Source organism: Chiloscyllium plagiosum, unplaced genomic scaffold (genome assembly GCF_037043375.1).
Source record: "Chiloscyllium plagiosum isolate Xiang-an unplaced genomic scaffold, Cpla_swu_hap1 HiC_scaffold_20, whole genome shotgun sequence".
Taxonomy (NCBI): domain Eukaryota; kingdom Metazoa; phylum Chordata; class Chondrichthyes; order Orectolobiformes; family Hemiscylliidae; genus Chiloscyllium; species Chiloscyllium plagiosum.
Window position 1 is genome coordinate 10,386,236 of NW_028270158.1, and position 16,822 is coordinate 10,403,057.

The window sequence follows — 16,822 nt, forward strand, 5'->3', positions numbered from 1 at the left end:
CTGATTTCTCTCCACAAGTGCTGCCAGACTTCCTCCAGCAATTTCTGCTTTTGTTACAGCAATATCCTAATCAGGAACTGTCCTACCCCTGCTGCTAAATCATTTTTTACCTCCAATTCAGTGTCAGCTCCTCAGCTGCAGTTAACCTTAACGATACATTAATCCCACAACCAAGACTCGATGGAGCTGATTATCACAAAAGGTCAAACCTGAAGCAAGCAGAAAAATATAGTCAGTAACATGGATTAGATCAGGCAGCATCTGCAGATAAAGTGGTAAACCACAGGATGAGCACAAAACATTGAACGTTTTCAAGAGCGTTAGCTATAGTACTTCAGGCGAAAGGGATCAAAGGGTAAAGTGAGAACAGAGGATCAGCCCTGATCATATTGAATGGTGGAATAGTTTAGAAGGGCTGAATGGCCTCCATTTTGCTCCTATGTTTCTAAGTTTCGATGATGTGAAAGTGCCGGTGTTGGACTGGGGTGGACAAGGTCAGAAGTCACATGACACCAGGTTACAGTCCAACAGATTTATTTCAAATCACAAGCTTTTGAGCACTGCGTCGGGTGAAGTCACTTCACATGACGAAGGAGCGGCACTGAGTGTGATTTGAAAGCTTGTGATTTCAAATAAACCTGTCAGACTGTAACCTGGTGTCGTGTGACTTCTGTCTAAGTTTCTAAGCATTTTTCTACACAGAATGATAAATAGTTGTGTATCATATGCACGTCCCCTTCTGTTTTGGATTATCTAGGTACCTGGCAATTCGATATCCTCTCCGATCCAGGGAGCTCCGCACTCCCTGCAATGCTGTTACTGTCATGGCGGTCATCTGGGGACTTTCCATTGTCTTTGCTGGGCCCTACCTGAGCTACTATGACCTTATCCCCTACGAGTGGTTCTATATCTGCATGCCTGCATGGGAGGAGCCCAAGAGAAAAATCATGGACACCTCCACTTTCATATTTGGATATATAGTCCCAGTGGCGGTTATAAGCCTGAGTTATGCCAGGACAATCAAGTATCTCTGGACGGCGGTGGACCCAATAGAAGACATATCTGAATCCAGAAAATCCAAGAGAAAGGTGACCAAGATGATTATCATCGTGACTGTGTTGTTCTGCCTCTGCTGGCTCCCTCACCACGTGCTCATCCTGTGCTTCCACTACGGCCACTTCCCCTTCAATCAGGCCACCTATGCCCTCAGACTCCTGTCCCACTGCATGGCCTACACCAACTCCTGTCTCAACCCCATCGTTTACGCCCTGGTCTCCAAACACTTCCGCAAAGGCTTCAAGAAGGTCTTCAGCTGCCTGCTGAGCAAGAAGGCAATGAACAAGGTCCACGTGGTCCACATCGTAAACATGGTGACTGGCTCCACAGAAGTCACCCACCTGAATGAGGAAGAGGGGAGGCAGCGGGGCTGTGAGCTTACTACCAGGCAGGCCTCGAAACAGCCAGCTTCAGCAATGATGATCACAGTGCCATACCAGGAGACATCCTGAATACTGCCCCAAAAGAACTCATTCACTTCTCGTCAGCTTTCTGGTTTCTGTGTCCTCTCCTTAGATTACTTAGTCTCTGTGTTAGTTATCGATGTGTAGGTGAGAGTAGGCTTCTATCTAAAAGGACAACAAAACAATGCACTGTGAACTAACTTTACTGAGATGTCAGCTATAACAGTCACTGCTGAAAATGGAATAACGGAAACGTCCCAAGCACCTTATAACTTTTAATGAGTTCGAAATTGGGTCGAGGTTAGAGAGAAGCTGATGGAAGCTTCTCAAAGATGAAAGAAGACCTTACAAAGTTCAATCCCTTCCTTAATCCTGACACTGACCCTGACCTCCAACCCTAACTCTGACCCTAATGCCCACTCTAACCATAATCCTAATACTTGCCCTAATTGTAACTCTAACTCTAAACCTAACCCTAACCTTTAATCTAACCCTAACTCTAACCCTTACCTTAACCCTAACCCTAACCCTAACCCTAACCCTAACAGGAACTCTAACCCTAACCCTAACCCTAAGCCTAACTCTAACTGTAACCCTATTAACTCTCACTCTAACCCTAACATTAACCACCGCAGTACTTTCAGACTGTGGCCACCATTGTAATGAAAAGAAACCAAGCACTAATTTGTGCTCAGCAAGCCCCACAAACAGCATTGAGTACAGGCCGTTTGGTTCACATTGTAACATGGACACCAGCTCCACGGGTGTATCACATCTGATTAATGAAAGCAGGGAGCAATGAAATGCAACCTAGAATCTCAACAGTGCAGAAAGTTGCTGTTCAGCCCATCGATTCTGCACCAATCCTCCCACCGAGCCCCACTCCTTATTCCCATAACCCACATTTCGCATGGCTAATCCACCCTACCCTGCACATCTTTGGACTATGGGAGGTGCTGTGAGCCACTGTGCCACCCTTATCTAAAACCAGAAAGGGAGCTCATCCTTTTATTCGTTTGTTGGCCAGGACACCTCTTCACCTCTGGGTAAAAACAATGACTGCAGATGCTGGAAACCAGATTCTGGATTAGTGGTGCTGGAAGAGCACAGCAATTCAGGCAGCATCCGAAGACAGGCAAAATCGACGTTTCGGGCAAAAGCCCTTCATCAGGAATAAAGGCAGAGAGCCTGAAGCATGGAGAGATAAGCTAGAGGAGGGTGGGGAGAGAGTAGCATAGAGTACAATAGGTAGGTGGGGAAGGAGATGAAGGTGATAGGTCAGGGAAGAGAGGGTGGAGTGGATAGGTGGAAAAGGAGCTGGGCAGGTCGGACAAGTCCGGACAGGTCGTGTTACTGGAGGTTAGAAACTAGGATGAGGTGGGGGAAGGGGAAATGAGGAAACTGTTGAAATCCACATTGATGCCCTGGGGTTGAAGTGTTCCGAGGCGGAAGATGAGGCGTTCTTCCTCCAGGCGTCTGGTGGTGAGGGAGCGGCGGTGGAGGAGGCCCAGCACCTCCATATCCTCGGCAGAGTGGGAGGGGGAGTTGAAATGTTGAGCCACTGGGCGATTTGGTTGATTGATGCGGGTGTCTCTGAGATGTTCCCTAAAGCGCTCTGCTAGGAGGCGTCCAGTCTCCCCAATGTAGAGGAGACCGCATCGGGAGCAACGGATACAATAGATGATATTAGTGGATGTGCAGGTAAAACTTTGATGGATGTGGAAGGCTCCTTTAGGGCCTTGGATGGAGGTGAGGGAGGAGGTGTGGGCACAGGTTTTACAGTTCCTGCGGTGGCAGGGGAAAGTGCCAGGATGGGAGGGTGGGTCGTAGGGGGGCGTGGACCTGACCAGGTAGTCACGGAGGGAACGGTCTTTGCGGAAGGCGGAGAGGGGTGGGGAGGGAAATATATCCCTGGTGGTGGGGTCTGTTTGGAGGTGGCGGAAATGTCGGCGGATGATTTGGTTTATGCGAAGGTTGGTAGGGTGGAAGGTGAGCACCAGGGGCGTTCTGTCCTTGTTGCGGTTGGAGGGGTTGGGTCTGAGGACGGAGGTGCGGGATGTGGATGAGATGCGTTGGAGGGCATCTTTAACCACGTGGGAAGGGAAATTGCGGTCTCTAAAGAAGGAGGCCATCTGGTGTGTTCTATGGTGGAACCGCTCCTCCTGGGAGCAGATATGGAGGAGGCGGAGGAATTGGGAATACGGGATGGCATTTTTGCAAGAGGTAGGGTGGGAAGAGGTGTAATCCAGGTGGGTTTGTAGAAAATGTCAGTGTCAAGTCGGTCGTCACTGATGGAGATGGAGAGGTCCAGGAAGGGGAGGGAGGTGTCAGAGATGGTCCAGGTAAATTTAAGGTCAGGGTGGAATGTGTTGGTGAAGTTGATGAATTGCTCAACCTCCTCGCGGGAGCACGAGGTGGCGCCAATGCAGTCATCAATGTAGCGGAGGAAGAGGTGGGGAGTGGTGCCGGTGTAATTACGGAAGATCAACTGCTCTACGTAGCCAACAAAGAGACAGGCATAGCTGGGGCCCATACGTGTGCCCATGGCTACCCCTTTGGTCTGGAGGAAGTGGGAGGATTCAAAGGAGAAATTGTTAAGGGTGAGGACCAGTTCGGCCAAACGAATGAGAGTGTCGGTGGAGGGGTACTGTTGGGAACGTCTGGAGAGGAAAAAACGGAGGGCTTGGAGGCCCTGGTCATGGCGGATGGAGGTGTAGAGGGATTGGATATCCATGGTGAAGATGAGGCGTTGGGGGCCGGGGAAACGGAAGTCTTGGAGGAGGTGGAGGGCGTGGGTGCTTTATTGCTGACCTCTTCACCTCTTCCAGGTAAGGTCTTGTGGAGGCACAGAAAAGGGCAGATCTGAGATACATCATAACCTCCATCAGGAAGACAGCATCTACAACAGGGCAGCTCTCCCAATGCTGAAGCAGAGGGTCAGGCTGGATTACACTTCAAACTCACACCCTCTGACTCAGAGACAAGTCTGCTGCCCGCGAATCAAGGCTGATACTGAGCCTAAACCTGGTGAATCGAACTTTCCAAAATTTGGGATGGAGTGTAGGAGACGTGTGGTATAACAAGATTCATGAGACTAATCATGCATTACTCAGAGAGAAGACATCCTCCCAGAATGAGCATGGTGTCATAGAGTCATAGAGTCATTGAGATGTACAGCATGGAAACAGACCCTTCGGTCCAACCCGTCCATGCCGATCAGATATCCCAACCCAATCTAGTCCCACCTGCCAGCACCCGGTCCATATCCCTCCAAATCCTTCCTATTCATATACCCATCCAGATGCCTCTTAAATGTTGCAATTGTACCAGCCTCCACCACATCCTCTGGCAGCTCATTCCATACACGCACCACCCTCTGCATGAAAAGGTTGTCCCTTAGATCTCTTTTATATCTTTCCCCTCTCACCCTAAACCTATGCCCTCTAGTTCTGGACTCCCCGACCCCAGGGAAAAGACTTTGCCTATTTATCCTATCCATGCCCCTCATAACTTTGTAAACCTCTATAAGGTCATCCCTCAGTCTCCGACGCTCCAGGGAAAACAGCCCCAGCCTGTTCAGCCTCTCCCTGTAGCTCAGATCCTCCAACCCTGGCAACATCCTTGTAAATCTTTTCTGAACCCTTTCAAGTTTCACAACATCTTTCCGATAGGAAGGAGACCAGAATTGCATGTAATATTCCAACAGTGGCCTAACCAATGTCCTGTACAGCCGCAACATGACCTCCCAACTCCTGTACTCAATACTCTGACCAATAAAGGAAAGCATACCAAACGCCTTCTTCACTATCCTATCTACCTGAGACTCCACTTTCAAGGAGCTATGAACCTGCACTCCAAGGTCTCTTTGTTCAGCAACACTCCCTAGGACCTTACCATTAAGTGTATAAGTTCTGCTAAGATTTACTTTCCCAAAATGCAGCACCTCTAATTTATCTGAATTAAACTCCATCTGCCACTTCTCAGCCGATTGGCCCATCTGGTCAAGATCCTGTTGTAATCTGAGGTAACCCTCTTCGCTGTCCACTACACCTCCAATTTTGGTGTCATCTGCAAACTTACTAACTGTACCTCGTATGCTCGCATCCAAATCATTTATGTAAATGACGAAAAGTAGAGGACCCAGCACCGATCCTTGTGGCACTCCACTGGTCACAGGCCTCCAGTCTGAAAAACAACCCTCCGCCACCACCCTCTGTCTTCTACCTTTGAGCCAGTTCTGTATCCAAATGGCTAGTTCTCCCTGTATTCCATGAGATCTAACCTTGCTAATCGGTCTCCCATGGGGAACCTTGTCGAACGCCTTACTGAAGTCCATATAGATCACATCTACTGCTCTGCCCTCATCAATCTTCTTTGTTACTTCATCAAAAAACTCAATCAAATTTGTGAGACATGATTTCCCACGCACAAAACCATGTTGACTATCCCGAATCAGTCCTTGCCATTCCAAATACATGTAAATCCTGTCCCTCAGGATTCCCTCCAACAACTTGCCCACCACCAACGTCAGGCTCACCGGTCTATAGTTCCTTGGCTTGTCTTTACCGCCCTTCTTAAACAGTGGCGCCACGTTTGCCAACCTCCAATCTTCCGGCACCTCACCTGTGACTATCGATGATACAAATATCTCAGCAAGAGGCCCAGCAATCACTTCTCTAGCTTCCCACAGAGTTCTCAGGTACGCCTGACCAGGTCCTGGGGATTTATCCACCTTTAACCATTTCAAGACATCCAGCACTTCCTCCTCTGTAATATGGACATTTTGCAAGATGTCACCATCTATTTCCCTACAGTCTATATCTTCCATATCCTTTTCCACAGTAAATACTGATGCAAAATATTAATTTAGTATCTCCCCCATTTTCTGTGTCTCCACACAAAGGCCGCCTTGCTGATCTTTGAGGGCCCTATTCTCTCCCTAGTTACCCTTTTGTCCTTAGTCAAAGAAGGAGACCACTCTGTGAGACCACTTTGGGGCAGCATGGTGGCTCAGTGGTTAGCACTGCTGCCTCACAGCACCAGGGAGGTGCCTCGGGCCAGCCTCGGGCAACTGTCTGTGTGGAGTTTTCTCATTCTCCCCATATCTGTGTGGGCTTCCTCCAGGTGCTCTGGTTTCCTCTCACAATCCAAAGATGTGCAGGTCAGGTGAATTGGCCATGCTAAATTCCCCATAGTGTTAGGTGCATTAGTCAGAGGGCAATACAGGGTAAGGGTCTGGGTGGGTTACTCTTCAGAGGGTCAGTGTGGACTTGGGCTGAAGGGCCTGTTTCCATACTGTAGGGAATCTAACCTGCCCATGAGGTCTATGACAGCTCTCTGTGGCGCAATCTGGTCAGTCCCATTTCCCCCAAGACTGTCCATCCAATTTCCTTTCGAAATTACTCATTGTCTTCACTTCCATTATCCTTGTTGCCAGCAGGTTTCAGATCATTACAACTCGCTGCGACACAACATTGTCCCTAATACTCTCTCCAAACCCACATGTGAAGAGGGAGGTCTGGGACACTGCAGTCTGGAGCTGTTTTTGTGAACCTGCAAAACACAGACGTAAATAAAGGAGTTTCTTTCAGTCCGTAAGGTGTTCAAGAGCTGCCATTAGAGAGGAGAAGGAAGCGACCTCAGGGTATGTGAGGACGTTCTCCAGATCAAAGCCTTGATTTGCAGGTAGAAGTTTTAGCCTACAACACAAGATAAAATGGGTAGCACAGGTCATTAAAAGGACTTTCAAAGGAGAGTAAAGATTGAATGTTTAGTTTAAAATACTGTAAGCAGAAGAAGCAAGACACATACAGAGACAGAGCGGAGATTCTGAGTTGGGAAATAAGCTGATAAAGATTTTGAAGAGTTTGACTCAGCTGAGGACCAGCCACAAACATTTGGAGTCTCTGTGTTTGGGGTTCAGGATAGTCCCAGAGGACTGTAGGGCTGCTATTTTACATGAAAGAAATAACCGGGAGTGAGTGTAACCTTAGGCGAGGGGTTATGGTGAGCTGGTAACCTCAGCCGATGTGGGATCAGTGAAGGGCTGTGCCGATGGAAGTGGTGGGATGGATATGGACAGAGAAAGAACATTTCTATTAAAAAGATCTGTCTGTTAGACTCGGACATATTAAATGTTAGGTTTTCCATTGCACACTGCTATCGACAGCACAGCTCATTGGTTATGTGCCTGTTGTTGACACACTGTTCCATTTGGAAGAAAAAGCAGAAAACATTGGGGAGAAATTTATACAGATACAGACAATGATTGAATGCGATATTTAAATGAGTCCAGCCAGCCCACTCAGAATAGCCTCTATTCCTCTCTCTCACTCTCTCCATTTTAATGAACCATTTTATTTACTCCTCCAGGTTCAACTCATTTCACAGCCACTTCCCATCTCAGAGAGAGCTGGCACTTTGGCTAATCTCTCTTTTGTAATGATTCATACTGCTGCCCCATTCAACTCCAACATTATTCAGCAGCGAAATTCCAAACATTGAGGGGAGGAATTTGAAATTTAGATGTGGGCACCACCAAGGCCATTTCATGCGATGTGGGCAGCTCTCTAACAGCCGGCCGTTCACTTAGAGTCATAGAGTCTTAGAAATGTACAGCACGGAAACAGACCCTTCGGTCCAACTTGTCCATGCCAACCAGATATCCTAATCTAATCGAGTCCCATTTGTCAGCACTTGGTCCATATCCCTCCAAACCCGGGTGGCACAGTGGCTCAGTGGTTAGCACTTCTGCCTCACAGCACAAGGATCCCAGGTTTGATTCCAGCCTCTGTGTGAAGTTTGCACATTCTCCCCGTATCTGCGTGGGTCTCCTCTCACAGTCCAAAGTTGTGCAGGTCAGGTGAATTGGCCATGCTAAATTGCCCATAGTGTTAAGTGCATTAGTCAGAGGAAAATGGGTCTGGGTGGGTTACTCTTCAGAGGGTTGGTGTGGACTGGTTGGGCCGTAGGGCCTGTTCCACACTGTAGGGAATCTAATCTAATCATATACCTATCCAGATGCCTTTTAAATGCTGTAATTGTACTGGCTTCCACCACTTCCTCTGGCAGCTCACTCCATACACGTACCACCCCCTGAGTGAGAAAGTTGCCCGTTAGGTCTCCTTTATATCTTTCCCCTCTCACCTTAAACCTATGCCCTCTAGTTCTGGACTCCCCCCAATGCAGGGAAAAGAACTTGTCTATTTATCCTATCTACGTCCCTCATGATTTTTTAAACCTCTATAAGGTCACCCCTCAGCCTCTGACACTCCAGGGAAAGCAGCCCCAGCCTGTTCAGTTCTCCCTTTTTTCAATGATTCCGGCATCCAGCCGGCACCCCCCTGCTATTGTCAGTCAAAAGCCTGGGCGATACTCAAATGCAGTGGCACGAGAATTCCGAAGTCCTCACATGGTCAGTGAATGCATCTTCTCCTTCCTGTTTGTCAGCTGGAGTGTGGGTGTCAGTGGCAAAGCCAGAATCTGTTGCTCATGAACTCATGAGCTCTCACGGCCATTTCAGGGGTCAGTCACTATAGGCCTGGAGTCACGTGTAGGCCAGACCAGGGTAAAACAGGTGATTTTCTTCCTGAAGGACTTTAGTGAGCTAGACGGGTTTGTTTTAGAACAAGTGTCATCATTAGGCGAGCTTTAAATTCCAGATATTGAATGGAATTTAAATTTCACCATCTGCCATTGTGGGACTTTAACCTCTGATTCTGTTTGGAGATGACAGTATTTTTACAGCTAATGGAGGATGGTGATGTGGTCAGTGCACTGGTGACCAAGAGGCCCGGCCTAATGTTCTGGCAGATGTTGGAACTGCTGCAAAATTCAAGGCTCTTGCTCAAGAGTCTCAGTAATGGTTCTATGAAAATACCATCCATTGTTGGTTAACTCTTAACTGACTTCTCACCTGGAGGGGCAAGGCAGTCAGTTAATTGGTGATGGGGAATGGGCGATGAGGGCTTTGCCAGAGAATGTCCCCATGCCATGGTGGCAAAGAGTAAAGGGGAAAATCTCACCCTCCTTGTGACCCCCTCCCCCCCACCCCGCTCATCCCTCACCCTCCGTCGCTGGTGGAATTCTGCCCCTTTTCATTCCCCCAAGACTGGCAAACTGCATTCGCCTATCGCCTTTCTCAGGCTGGGCAAGTGCAGCCTGATCAAGAGTTTACAGACACCAATGCCATCACTTGACTTTCCACTTGCAGGCACCAGCTCAGACAGTGACACAGAACAGTGAGGTCTAGATGTGGCATCAAGTACACTGGCACAAGTAACAGTTGGCAGCTTGGTTTGGGTGGGTGATGGTAAGGATAGAACATAGCTTTACTCTGTATCTAACTCCGTGCTGACCCTGTCCTGGATGTTTGATGTGGACACTATCAAGGGAGCTTTACTTGCAGCTTAAAAGAGTGGAGGGAATTTTACTTCCAATTTATTTTTAGTTCAAAGATTGGAGGGAGCCTTATTCTGTATTTGACCCTGTGCTGTGCCTGTCATGGGAGCGTATGATGCGGACGGTGTTGAGAGAACTTTATTTTTTGTTTCCTTTCAGTTTTAAAAGAGTAGAGCTCACCTACGTACATACGATTAGGAGCAGGCCATTCGTTCCCTTTAGCCTGTCCCACTATTCCATTAGTCATGCTGACCTGATTATGAATATACGTCTATCCACCTGCCTACTCCCAGCATGCTTTGCTGCCCAGCATGCTTTGCCAAACCGAAGGAGTCCAGTAACTCTTCTTCAAAACAGGTAGCATTTAGGAAAGGGTGGTATTTATCTTCTTGACCAGAAGGGCAGTAAAGCAGAGAGTGGACATGGAGGCAGAGCCTAGAGAAAGGGAGGGGTAGAGCTGGACAGACAAAGGGATTGTTGATACTTCTGAAGGGAATGTATCTTTGATATTCCCATTGAGTCACAGCACCTAGTTCATCTAGAAGCCTGGAAGTCAGCTTGAACTCCCAAGAGAATCAATGTTACTTCCTGAAGATGTTGAATTTTTATTGTAATGATTCCTTCAGCAATTAATTGTTGATCTCTTGAAATGGGTGGGACAGGAAGATGTGGGAATCTTGCTACGATTGATCCTAAGTGACCATGCTACATCCAATATGCAACCTGTCAACCCTCCCTCTGCTGGATAAATAGTGTCATGACAACACACTCCCTGGTTCTGATCCTCACTGACAATTTGATAAAAGATCACTGTCATAGAGTCATAGAGTCATGGGGGAATAGTGACTAAACTGACTACAACTTGTAATCCCCTATCCTCTGGGAATATCCATGCCTTTTTATAAAGGTTTGAGCTGAAAAAAGTGTTGCTGGAAAAGCGCAGCAGGTCAGGCAGCATCCAAGGGGCAGGAGAATCGACATTTTGGGCATAAGCCCTTCATCAGGAATGATTCAGGAATGAAGAAGGGCTCATGCCCGAAACGTCGATTCTCCTGCTTCTTGGATGCTGCCTGATCTGCTGCACTTTTCCAGCAACACATTTTCAGCTCTGATCTCCAGCATCTGCAGTCCTCACTTTCTCCTATAAAGGTTTGAGGTCTGTTCTATGAAATGCACTCACTGTCACTAACAAAAAGCCACTCAAATAGTTTTTTTTATTGGAAATTGGTATAGCACCTATTGAGAACGGTACTGGAGAACTTGGTTAAAAGGGTCATGTTTAATCCTATTTTGATGTAATTATTCCTCTGCAATGTAATCTTTCGAATGCATCTGGCAAATGATTTGATTTTAAGTCTTAAAGGCAATTTGACTTTCGCAATACTGTGTACAATTCTGGTCTCCTGCCTATCAGAAGGATGTTTTAGATTAGATTCCCTACAGTATGGAAACAGGCCATTCAGCCCAACAAGCTTACACCGACCCTCCAAAGAGTAACCCACCCAGACCCCTACATTTATCCCTGACTAATGTACCTAACACTATGGGTAATTTAGCATGGCCAATTCACTCTAACCTGCGCATCTTTTGATTGTGGGAGGAAACCCACACAGACACGGGGACAATGTGCAAATTCCACACAGACAGTCATCCAAGGCTAGAATTGATCCCAGTTTACTGGTACTGTGAGGCAGTAGTGCTAACCACTGAGCCACCGTATGACCCAATGGTTGGTTGTGAAACTTGAACGGGTTCAGAAAAGATTTACAAGGATGTTGCCAGGGTTGAAGGGTTTGAGCTACAGGGAGAGGCTGAACAGGCTGGGGCTGTTTTCTTTGGAGCATCGGAGGCTGAGGAGTGACCTTATAGAGGTTTATAAAATCATGAGGGGCATGGATAGGGTAAATAGACAAGGTCTTTTCCCCAGGGAAGGGGAGTCCAGAACTAGAGGGCGTAGGTTTAAGGTGAGAGGGGAAAGATTTAAAAGGGAACTAAGGGGCAACTTTTTCATGCAGAGGGTGGCACGTGTATGGAATGAGCTGCCAGAGGTGGTGGAGGCTGGTACAATTACAACAAATGCAATTGCGGGGGAGGCTACATGAACAGGAAGGGTTTAGAGGGATATGGGCCAACCGCTGGCAAATGGGACAAGATTAATTTAGGATATCTGGCAAGGACGAGTTGGACTAAGGGGTCTGTTTCAGTGCTGTATGTCTCTATGGCTCCAGGACTCTAAGACAGAGAAAGAAAGAAATAACATAAAAGCTACTGAGAAGAAGGAAGGGCGATTGTTCAAGCTAACTCCCTTGGTACCATACAGTATAGGAGAAAGTGAGGACTGCAGATGCTGGAGATCAGAGCTGAAAAATGTGTTGCTGGAAAAGTGCAGCAGGTCAGGCAGCATCCAAGGAGCAGGAGAATCGACGTTTCAGGCATAAGCCCTTCTTCAGGAATGAGGAAGGTATGCCAAGCGGGCTGAGATAAAAGGTAGGGTGGAGCTGGAGGGTGTTGGGTGGTATCCCAAACGTAGGTGGGGAGTTCTTGGGTCGGCGGGAAGGGAAGAAGCGAAAGGCTTTAAGGCCTTTGTGATGGGGGATGGAGGTGTATAGGGACTGGATGTCCATGGTGAAGATAAGGTGTTGGGGGCTGGGGAAGCGAAAATCATGGAGGAGGTGGAGGACGTGGATGGTGTCCTGAATGTAGGTGGGGAGTTCTTGGGTCGGCGGGAAAGGAAGAAGCGGAGGGCTTTGAGGCCTTCGTGATGGGGGATGGAGTCCAAGAACTCCCCACCTACATTCGGGACACCACCCACACCCTCCACCTCCTCCATGATTTTTGTTTCCCCGGCCCCCAATGCCTTATCTTCACCATGGACATCCAGTCCCTGTACATCTCCATCCCCCATCATGAAGGCCTTAAAGCCTTCTGCTTCTTCCTTTCCCGCCGTACCAACCAGTACCCTTCCACTGACACCCTCCTTCGACTGACTGAACTGGTCCTCACTCTGAACAACTTCTCTTTCCAATCCTCCCACTTCCTCCAAACCAAAGGAGTAGCCATGGGCACCCGCATGGGCCCCAGCTATGCCTGCCTCTTCGTAGGATATGTGGAACAATCCATCTTCCGCAACTACACTGGCCCCACCCCCCACCTTTTCCTCCGCTACATCGATGACTGTATCGGCGCTGCCTCATGCTCCCACGAGGAGGTTGAACAGTTCATCCACTTTACTAACACCTTCCAGCCCGACCTCAAATTTACCTAGATCATCTCAGACTCCTCCCTCCCCTTCCTAGACCTCTCCATTTCTATCTCGGGCAACCAACTCAACACAGACATTTACTATAAACCGACCGACTCCCACAGCTACCTAGATTACACCTCCCACCCTTCCCCCTGTAAAAACACCATCCCATATTCCCAATTCCTTCGCCTCCACCGCATCTGCTCCCAGGAGGACCAATTCTAATACCGAACAACCCAGATGGTCTCCTTCTTCAAAGACCGCAATTTCCCCTCAGACGTGGTTGACGATGCTTTCCACTGCATCTCCTCCACTTCCCGCTCTTCCGCCCTTGAACCCCACCCTCCAATTGCCACCAGGACAGAACCCCACTGGTCCTTACTTACCACCCCACCAACCTCCAGATACATCATATCATCCTTCGTCATTTCCGCCACCTCCAAACAGACCCCACCACTAAGGATATATTTCCCTCCCCTCCCCTATCAGCATTCTGGAAAGACCACTCCCCCCGCGACTCCCTCGTCAGGTCCACACTCCCCACCAACCCAACCTCCACTCCCGGCATCTTCCCCTGCAACTGCAAGAAATGCAAAATGTGCGCCCACACCTCCCACCTCCCTTCCCTCCAAGGCCCCAAAGGATCCTTCCATATCCGCCACAAATTCACCTGCACCTCCACACACATCATTTACTGCATCCGCTGCACCCGATGTGGCCTACTCTACATTGGGGAGACAGGCCACCTACTTGCGGAACGTTTCAGAGAACATCTCTGGGACACCCGCACCAACCAACCCAACCTCCCCGTGGCTGAACACTTTAACTCCCCCACCCACTCCGCCAAGGACATGCAGGTCCTTGGCCTCCTCCATCGCCAGACCATGGCAACACGATGCCTGGAGGAAGAGCGCCTCATCTTCCGCCTAGGAACCCTCCAACCACAAGGGATGAATGCAGATTTCTCCAGCTTCCTCATTTCCCCTCCCCCCACCTTATCTCAGTCCCAACCCTTGGACTCAGCACCGCCTTCTTGACCTGCAATCTTCTTCCCGACCTCTCCGCCCCATCCCCTCTCCGGCCTATCACCCTCACCTTAGCCTCCTTCCACCTATTGCATTCCCAACGCCCCTCCCCCAAGTCCCTCCTCCCTACCTTTTATCTTAGCCTGCTTGGCACACTTTCCTCATTCCTGAAGAAGCACCATACAATATAGTTCAAGCAACATCTTTATCAGTACTGAGCTTGTTCCAGTTTCTCTCTGGCAGGATAGGAGATTTCTGATGAAATTTGCGAAACCAGGCAGTATCAATATTTATAGCAATGTAAAATTTCTCCAAATGTTCACACAGACAGTAAAAAAAGTGGACTGTTTTGCTCTGAATTTCAGGTTTGTTAGTTTTCATAGTATTTTCCTTAATAAATGCATGATTGAGAAGTATGATATTCTATGTTTATGTGTATAATTTCATGATTCTTATGTATAATTTTGTGTTCTAGTGTATATCAGCTCATTGCATTAATAAAGATATCAACCATTTTGTATCATCCTAGCTTTGAAGCATTGTGCAACATTTTCTGAATTGTCAGGAGTTTGTGTGAATGTGATGTATTGTACTCTGTGAACATTTCAATATTTGTGAAATATTGTGGTATTGCTAATAAAGGAAGTCTATTGTTAAGAGTTTTGTCCCTTCTGTTGACTCCTCTATATTCTTGTCTGCCTACTAATCCACCTTCAAATTTCTGAATGTATCTCACCAATTGGCACTGAACATGTCTGCTGGAAGCTTATGTACAGTGATGGATGTAAAAGTTCAAACAGAGCTCCGAGTACAGGAGTTGGGAGGTCATGTTGCGGCTGTACAGGACATTGGTTAGGCCACTGTTGGAATATTGCGTGCAGTTCTGGTTTCCTTCTTATCAGAAGGATGTTGTGAAACTTGGAAGGGTTCAGAAAAGATTTACAAGGATGTTGCCAGGGTTGGAGGATTTGAGCTATAGGGAGAGGCTGAACAGGCTGGGGCTGTTTTCCCTGGAGCATCAGAGGCTGAGGGGTGACTTTATAGAGGTTTATACAATCATGAGGGACATGGATAGGGTAAATAGACAAGATTTTTTCCCTGGGTTGGGGAAGTCCAGAACTAGAGGGCATAGAGTTAGGGTGAGAGGGAAAACATTTATAAGGGATCTAAGGGGCAACCTTTTCACACAGAGGGTGGTGTGTGTATGGAATGAGCTGCCAGAGGAAGTGGTGGGGGCTGGTACAATTACAGCATTTAAAAGGCATCTGGATGGGTATATGAATAGGAAGGGTTTAGAGTGATATGGGCCAAGTGCTGTTAAATGGGACGAGATTAAGTTAGGATATCTGGTCAGCATGGACGAATTGGACTGAAGAGTCTGTGTCCATGCTGTACATCTCTATGACCCTTGCTTCGAAGATGGCACCAACTCAGTGTGTTGGGTTTCTGTTGTGGGTTTTCATGCGACTGAACAGTCCATTCTCATCCCACAGAAAGTGGACCAGGACCATAGGATGTAGGAACAGAAGTAGGCCATTCAGCCCATCAAGGCAAAAGTGGATACTGCAGATAAGAGTTAAGATTAGAGTGGTGCTGGAAAAGCACAGCAGGTCAGGCAGCATCCGAGGAGCAGGAGAATCAACATTTTGGGCAGGAGCTCTTCATCAGGAATGAGGCTGGGAGCCTCTGGGGTGGCGAGATAAATGGGAGGGGAGTGGGGCTGGGGAGAAGGTAGCTGAGAGTGCGATAGGTCGATGGAGGTGGGGATGAAGGTGATAGGTCAGAGAGGAGGGTGGAGTGGATGGGGGAAAGGAAGATTGGCATGTAGGACAGGCCATGAGGATGGTGATGAGCTGGCAGGTTGGAGCTGGGGTAAGGTGGGGGGAGGGGAAATGAGGAAACTGGTGAAATCCACATTGATGCCCTGGGGTTGAAGTGTTCCACCTCTGCTAATGACTCCACCCCCATTCCCCCTACCATCACTCCCACTTCAGTTACAGACTCCACCCCCACTCCCAGCTCCACACCTACCCCAGGTCCCAGCTCCCAGCCCTGTCAAGTTTTCACCATTCCCCCAGACCTCTCCCTCACTGAGGACGAACAATCAGTCCTCAGCAAAGGCCTTACCTTTATCCCCCTCCGTCCACGCATCAACAAATTCAATATGTGTCGTGATGTTGAACACTTCTTCCGCCGTCTCTGCCTCCAAGCTTACCTTTTCAATCATGACTCCAGCCCACCATCTGAGGACCCTTTTGCCCACCTCCAACACACTCCATCCACCTGGACACCCCATGCTGGCCTATTACCCGTCCTCGACCTCTTCGTTTCCAATTACCGCTGAGACATTAACCGCCTCAACCTGTCTACCCCCTCTCCCATTCCAACCTCTCACTCTCACAATGCACAACCCTCTACTCCCTCTGCTCCAATCCCAACATCACCATCAAACCAGCTGATAAAGGGATGCAGTGGTAGTTTGGCGCACTGACCTCTACACCGCTGAAGCCAGGCACCAACTTAAAGACACCTCCTCCTACCGCCCCCTTGACCATGATCCCCCATCAACAAACCATCAGCTTCCAGACCATACACAACCTCATCACCTCAGGAGATCTCCCACCCACAGCTTCCAACCTCATAGTTTGGGAACCCCACACCGCCCAGTTCTACCTCCTTCCCAAGATCCACAA

At 48.3% G+C, this 16,822-nt stretch overlaps 1 protein-coding gene across 1 annotated transcript in view; it reads left to right on the forward strand.

Moving 5' to 3' along the window:
- Positions 1–1,523, forward strand: part of galr2b (galanin receptor 2b) — a 38,282-nt gene extending 36,759 nt beyond the window's left edge. Inside the window, exon 4 of the mRNA XM_087998082.1 lies at positions 758–1,523. Within this exon, the coding sequence (XP_087854208.1) occupies positions 758–1,508 (751 nt within the window). The 3' untranslated portion in view covers positions 1,509–1,523. The remainder of the gene's footprint in view (positions 1–757) is intronic.
- Positions 1,524–16,822: the final 15,299 nt, after the last annotated feature.